The 7014-nt window shown below is 34.2% G+C and overlaps 1 protein-coding gene across 1 annotated transcript; it reads left to right on the forward strand.

The window, feature by feature from the left end:
* Positions 1 to 469: 469 nt before the first annotated feature.
* On the forward strand, positions 470 to 5029 carry LOC120251718 (probable LRR receptor-like serine/threonine-protein kinase At1g53430). The gene is made up of 18 exons (XM_039260353.1): positions 470 to 586; positions 1517 to 1754; positions 1848 to 1916; positions 1995 to 2066; positions 2173 to 2244; positions 2365 to 2436; positions 2572 to 2643; positions 2741 to 2812; positions 2886 to 2957; positions 3044 to 3115; positions 3265 to 3336; positions 3432 to 3500; positions 3615 to 3680; positions 3782 to 3826; positions 3904 to 3953; positions 4075 to 4448; positions 4538 to 4733; positions 4821 to 5029. Exons 1-18 carry the CDS (start codon positions 478 to 480, stop codon positions 4940 to 4942), a joined length of 1914 nt encoding a protein of 637 aa, XP_039116287.1. The 5' UTR covers positions 470 to 477; the 3' UTR covers positions 4943 to 5029.
* The last annotated feature ends 1985 nt before the right edge of the window (positions 5030 to 7014 follow it).

Genomic DNA, 7014 nt, shown 5'->3' on the forward strand with positions numbered 1-7014 from the left:
GGGTGGATGTGTTAAATACCTTCAATTCCTTTTTACCAGTTTTCAATTCCTCTTTATTACCAGTTTTCAATTTTAGAGATCTGGGATTCAATTTTTTTTTTTTTTTTAATGGATGAATCAATTCTCTTCTTATTCTCATGTTTATTCAAATGAGTGTTAGCTTTAAGATTTGTGTTTATTTTGAATTTTCATTCCCTATTAATAATAACCCCAATCCAAACACATTGTAAAGTTATCTAAGGAAAGTTTTGAAATTGATTTGGATATTTAAATTAATTACCTTCAAAGGAAGATTTTCATTTATATCATATTGGAAATACTGCACCACATTTAAATCTTTTAATCTCTTGCCATTAATAGCATTTTGTGGAAAGAGAAGCGGAGTTGACTGACCCGTTGACCTTGAAAAATCATTACCATGAGCTAGCATTCATACTTAAACTTCTCAATTGGATAGTGCGAAGAGAAAGCGAGGAGATGAGGTCCATTCATGGAGTTGTTTCAATGTTTTTCTTCCTCTATTTCGTGGTTTGGAGCTGCTTTGAGATTTTCCATTGCCAAGCCCAACCCCTCCCTCAACATGAAGGTATGTGAAGCTTATTCCTTCTCATTGTTTAGATTACAAGAATTCTCATACCTTTGTTTTAATTTTGATGAGCCAATTTCATTCAATTAAAAAAATTAGCTTTCTTTTTGTTTTGTTTATTATTCTCCATCTGTTTGTTCGTGTATATGCAAACAAGATTTAAGAAAATTACAATTGTACTTTTTGAGAAGTAATTCACTTGATTTTACGAATAAAGATAATGAGAAGTAAAAAAATAATAATAATAATGAGAAGTAATTCACTTGATTTTTTTTTTAATATACAAGTGATGCCTTGTCCTTGTTGGTTTTTTGTTTTTGTGTTTTATGTGTTGTGTTTTGTTTGTTTTTTCTCCTGTCTTTCTTTGAGCTTGTTTGTCGTTGTTTATGCATTTTTATTTGACTTTTTAATAAATTTGTGGTTCATCCATTTTTTTTTTTTAAAAAAAATAATCTATATGCTTGCATAAATATGAATCTAAGACCAACAAAGAGATGATCGTTGCTGAGTTGGTTGAATTGTATTGTCACACCAGGCCTATCAAGGGGATGATTATTACGTACCTCTTCTTCACCTTTTTTTCGTTTTCTATTTTTTTTTATCTTTTTATCGAAGTGTTAGTGTCCATTTCTAGTAGATTTTGATGTTCTTTTCTTCTTGTTTGTCTTATTATTTTTATCTTGTTTTTTGTCTAATGGATGTGATTTATTTTTTAAAAAAAAAATAAAAAAAAATAAGAGAACATCAAAATAAATCATTATAGTTTTTTAATCTCAGTCAAAAGTAAAATACCTATTTTTTTATTACAGTAGTTGTTTATTACATTATTTCATATATATATAAATATATATATATATATATAAAATTATAAAATATATTCATGTAACAAAAATGTTGATAAACTAATAATATACAATTGATCATGAACAGTGGAAGCACTGAAGAAGATAGGATCCCAGCTTGGGAAACAATGGGACTTCGCAGTGGACCCATGCAGTGGTTCCTCCGGCTGGGTGAATTCCACCTCCGACAAAGATTTCACCAGCAACGTCACTTGCGGCGCTTGCACCGCCGCCTCATGCCACGTCATCAGCATCATCCTCAAGAGCCAGAACCTCACCGGTTCCCTCCCTGATGACTTCTCTGCTCTAACCTCTCTCCAAACCATGTAATTTACTACTCTGCTTTTACCCCCCTTAAAATCACTCCATTAATCACTTTATTTGATCTAATATTTGTATTATTGTCTAATTAACAACAGAGATCTCTCAAGGAATTATTTGAGTGGCACTATCCCTGTTGCATGGGCTTCACTCCCTCTCACCAAACTGTGGGTTTTCTACATCTATATCCTTATTATATAGTTTTGGATCCATTTCATTTGATTTATTTATTTATTTATTTGAAGTGCTCTTTTGGGAAATCGCATCTCTGGGAGCATTCCCGAAGAGCTTGGTGACATCTCCACTCTCCAAGAGTTGTATGTCTTTTTTACTTATTTTTTTTATATTATTTACTTCGAACTAGATTTTCCTTTTGTTTTTCTCATCTATTTATTTATTTATTTATTTATTTATTTTGTTAAGAATTTTGGAAGACAACTTTATTGAAGGCGCAATTCCTCATTCTCTTGGCAAGCTAGTAAACTTGGAAGGACTGTGAGTAAATTTTCTTTTTTTTTTACGTGTATTCTTTGTGTATAATTTTTACGTGTATTTTTTTGTGTATAATTTTGACAAAGAGTTGATTATATACATGCTGCATTTTCTTTCCTGCAGTCTTATTTCAGGAAATAACTTCTCTGGGCAGTTGCCAGATTCATTAGGCAATCTCAGAAACCTAACAAATTTGTAAGCCACTTTTTATAAAAAGAAAAAAAAAAAAATTGTAAGGCAATGTCTGTTTTTGTTGATTGTCTATAGTTTGTTAGTATTATTTTGTTGAAAGCCACTGTAAATAAATACTCTTATTATTTTCTTTTTCAGACGAATTGATGGCAATCCTATATCAGGAAAAATACCAAGTTTCGTTGGAAACTGGACGAAGCTGCAACGACTGTGAGTGTTTCAGTGAAGCAAGACATTTGTTTTTCTGTAAAATTTAGTCCAACGTTTCCACAGTGAACATTTAGCTGAATCTTGCTATTGATTGCAGAGACATGCAAGGCACTTCCATGGAAGGGCCTTTTCCCCCCATATTTTCTACATTAGAATCATTAACAGAGCTGTAAGAAGTATTCAAATGATCTATTTTGTTATTGCTGTATTCTATTTGATATCAAAATGTGATTATCTTGCAGGAGGGTGACTGACTTGGCAGGAGGTGATGGCACCTTTCCACCATTACAAAATATGATAGAAATGAAAGAATTGTATGCATATGTTAATGACTTACATCAGGTTGATCCCTTCTTTTATAATTCATCATATGGACATTATGATTTGTGGTTTAATGCAGAGTATTGCGGAACTTGTCAATATCTGGTGAACTTCCTGTATATATTGGGAATATGGCAAATCTCAAAGTCCTGTAAGCTTATTATTGGTTAACTATTTGTAACTCACTCTTTCATTTCAAGTAAATATCTCATAAGCAATGATTTTAAACATATTCTTATTTAATATATTAAGTATCACTTTTAAACATGCTCGATACTCATACAGTAATTTTTCTTACAGTGATTTAAGCTTTAACAATTTGACCGGGCAGATTCCAGTCAACTTTAGCATGTTGAATAAATTGAAGTTTATGTGAGCGCACTTTTCACTTACTTCCCATTTCTCAGGCTGCACTATGTATTTATCTAATTTGATTTGAAGTATGCTTATAAATAAAATACATGCAGGTACCTTACTGCTAATCAGCTTACAGGAGCAATTCCAGAATGGATTCAGGGCAGGAAGAAACATAACATGTATGCTTTACAAACTAAATTAATTAACTTAGTTGATTTGATGATTAATTATTGTTTTTAGTTTCATATATAAATATATGGTATGGTTATCATTCACAATGCTTGATTTTGCAGTGATCTATCATATAACAGTTTTGATGGTTCTGATGCGCCGGCCTATTGTCCTTTGTCTAGTAACTTGTAAAGGATTAACCATTCTTTTAAGGCTATATTATTCATAATCATCTCACTGTTGTTGCTGAGTTATATTAACCATTCTTTCTCTCCATTTATACTTGTAGGAATTTGGTTTCTAGTTACTCATCTACATTCACAGATAATAAGTCGTAAGTCTTCTAAATTTTTATTTAACTCTATTTTTTATCTCTTCCCATTTCAAGTCAAAACTCTTCTTGTTTCTTAGGATTGCCTCATGTTTGAGAAAAAGCCAGCCTTGTTCTGGAAAAGCAAGAAGTGAGTATGCATTCTTTGTAAACGATGTCAAGTTTAATAAACGATTAATGAATGTGTATTCTTTTTTGCGAAGCTTAGAAACTCTAATTGAATATACAATGCGTGATCATAACTTCTGTAGATTACAACTTGTTCATAAACTGCGGTGGTGGTCCAGTAACAGTCGGTGATAATGAGTACCAAGCTGACGTAGATAGTGAAGGTCCATCAATTTACAGCTCATTTGATGAAAAATGGGCTTATAGTTCTACTGGTGACTTTGTGGGCAATGAAGACCAACAATACATTGTGACTAATGTGTCAGCTTTGAACTCCAACTTGCCAAATCCAGAATTGTACATGAGTGCTCGTCTTAACCCGCTCTCTCTAAAGTATTATGGCCTCTGCCTTCAGAATGGAATCTATACAGTAAATCTGCACTTTGCTGAGATTATGTTCACCGATGATCAGACTTTTGCTAGTCTTGGAAGGCGCTACTTTGATGTATCTATACAGGTTGGTTTATAAATCATTTCAAGACATCATAAAAATAATAATTCCTCCTCATTTCTCAATGAAAAGATAAATACTCTGGTGTTATGCAGGGGGAGAAAGTATTGAGGGACTTCAATATTGCAAATGAAGCTAATGGAACTGGTCAGGCAATCATTAAGAGTTTCAATGCTAATGTATCTAATAACACTTTGGAAATTCACTTTCAATGGGCTGGAAAAGGAACCACTGCAATTCCTCACAGAAGTGTATATGGACCTCTAATTTCAGCTATTTCAGTTACACCAAGTAAGTCTTCATAAAAATTTCGTATTTTGTTTATGCTGTTATAAGTTTCATTGTTTGAATAGTTGCTGATTTGTTATTCCTTTGCAGACTTTGAGCCTGATACAAGTGATAGCAGGCTATCTACTGGAGCTCTTCTCTGTTGGAGTTTAAGACGAACTCCTTTGAAATTTATTATTGCTATCCTTTTTAATATTTTAACCTTTATCTGAATTTGGATTTGAGAAGCTTTTAAACTATTAGGATCTCATTGTCCTGTAATGCATGTGAGATTACCTTTATTAACAAACCTATTTTATTTTGCCACCATTTCATTATTCTGCCTCTATTTTATTAAATAAATTGTTTGATTGATTTTTTGTTAGGAAACAAATGGGGATTTGAAAGGTCTTCACTTCTTTGTATTGAGCTCATTTTGGAAACATGATTTACTCTCCTATCAAATTTAACTAGGACAAACTTTTGGCTTCCAAACCTAGAGCTGATCTTTCATAGCTGGAAGCTCCTTTCTCCTTGGTAGAAATCAAACGCGCCACTTTTGAACTGGGAGCTTAGAAAGTACTTGCTCCATATGGCTTTCTTATTCTTTTTTCCAGAATTCTGACCAATTGTGAGTGACAACCTTGTGATATGAAAAGAATTATTACGATAAATAACATGCCTATTCCAAAGATGGAATCTCTTGAACTCTCCACCAATTTTCGTCCCATTAGCCTCATGAATTCATCTCTTAAGATCTTCTCCATTGTCTTAAAATCCTGTCTAAGCAAGGTTTTGGATAACTTAGTGACCCCTCACAAGCAGCATTATAAAGGGCTATTGCATCACTAAGAATATAATCACAGCTGACGAATTAATCTTCTGCATTCAAATGCATAGGTTCCTGTTGACACGAGGCTTTGGACCTTGTTTGGTAGGCTAGATTAAGACTATCTTGTGATTTGGGTTTTGCTGGTCCTACTTTCACGTGGTGTAATGGCCAAAACGGCCTTGCTCGCTGTTGGGCAAGGCTTGATCGGTTCTTGACCAATTCCATGTGGGCAAGGCACTATTTTTGATCACTCCCCTCTTTCTCACCATTCAAAACCCTAATTTCAATTACAAAAAGTATTGTCATTTTGATAATTTCTGATTGGATTATGAAGGTTGCCATGACAGTGTTTTCAGAGCATGGTCGACTTGCGCTAATGCTTCTCCCTTGCAAGCTTTCTCTCACGCAATCTCTCATACTAAAAATAATATCCTCAGGTGGAGGAAATCAACTCGCTGCAACATCGAGGAGGAAATTTCTAACATTGAAAAAGAGAGTGCGAATGTTGAGACCTTGGATTACTCTTCGGATGTGGCATGTCATAATACGTGGTTGAAAGCTCTACATAATCGCCACAATGCCTTGCTGCACCAGAATGACATTTACTGGAGTCAAAGAGCTCATGTCCAGTGGCTTCAGCACGGGGATGAAAACATGGCTACTTCCACAATTCGGTTAAAATTCGTCGGCACAAAAACAGGATCAACAGCATTAAAGATTCTCTTGGTATGCTCTATACCTCTCAGACTGACATTGAAAACTATTCCAAAAATTATTTTCAAAATCTTTGGTCCTCCTCTTTGTCTTACTCGCTTGATTCTTTGTTTTCTGCTCTACCTGATGACCTAGGGGCTCTTTCTGAGGAGGATAAAGAGGTTCTAATTAAACCTCTCTCTAAGCGAGAGGTTCATAGAACCCTTTTATCCATACCTCGGAGCAAGAGCCCAAGCACGGATTATGTAAACGTTGAGTTTTATGTGTTTTACTAGAACATCATCGGGAACGATCTTTTCAATGCTATCAACCATTTTTTTTTAAATTGCTTCCCTCCCTACTTTCTAGGGCCTTATTTAAATTATTTCAATCCCAAAATTGATAATCCAACTCTACTTTCTAATTTTCGTCCTATCTCCCTCTGCAATGTGTGTTATAAAATCATTATGAAAATTCTCGCTAATCAGCTTAAATATTTTATCCATAAGATTGTTGGTCCTAAACAAAATGGGTTTATCCCTGGGCGAGGAACTTTTGATAACATTATCGCAGCCCAAGATATTGCCCATAGTTTAGGGTATAATTTCCCAGTCCACCCTAGGATGATTCTCAAAGTAGACATAGAAAAGGCCTTTGATACTATTGAATGGTCTGTTATTCTTGCCACACTTTGCAGGATGGGTTTCCCGTCAGTTCGGATAAATTAGATTAAATCTTGCCTTTCCTCGGCCTCGTTCTCAATTTCCATTAATGGCCATA

This window comes from Dioscorea cayenensis, chromosome 20 (assembly GCF_009730915.1).
Source record: "Dioscorea cayenensis subsp. rotundata cultivar TDr96_F1 chromosome 20, TDr96_F1_v2_PseudoChromosome.rev07_lg8_w22 25.fasta, whole genome shotgun sequence".
NCBI classification, from domain to species: domain Eukaryota; kingdom Viridiplantae; phylum Streptophyta; class Magnoliopsida; order Dioscoreales; family Dioscoreaceae; genus Dioscorea; species Dioscorea cayenensis.

What these genes read in the sequence shown, in the direction of transcription:
- LOC120251718 (XM_039260353.1), top strand. Translation starts at nt 478, where the DNA reads ATGAGGTCCATTCATGGAGTTGTTTCAATGTTTTTCTTCCTCTATTTC. An exon ending in CTAGTAAACTTGGAAGGACT is followed by an intron (nt 2,245 to 2,364) that starts GTGAGTAAATTT and finishes TCTTTCCTGCAG; the next exon opens with TCTTATTTCAGGAAATAACT. An exon ending in ATGATAGAAATGAAAGAATT is followed by an intron (nt 2,958 to 3,043) that starts GTATGCATATGT and finishes GGTTTAATGCAG; the next exon opens with AGTATTGCGGAACTTGTCAA.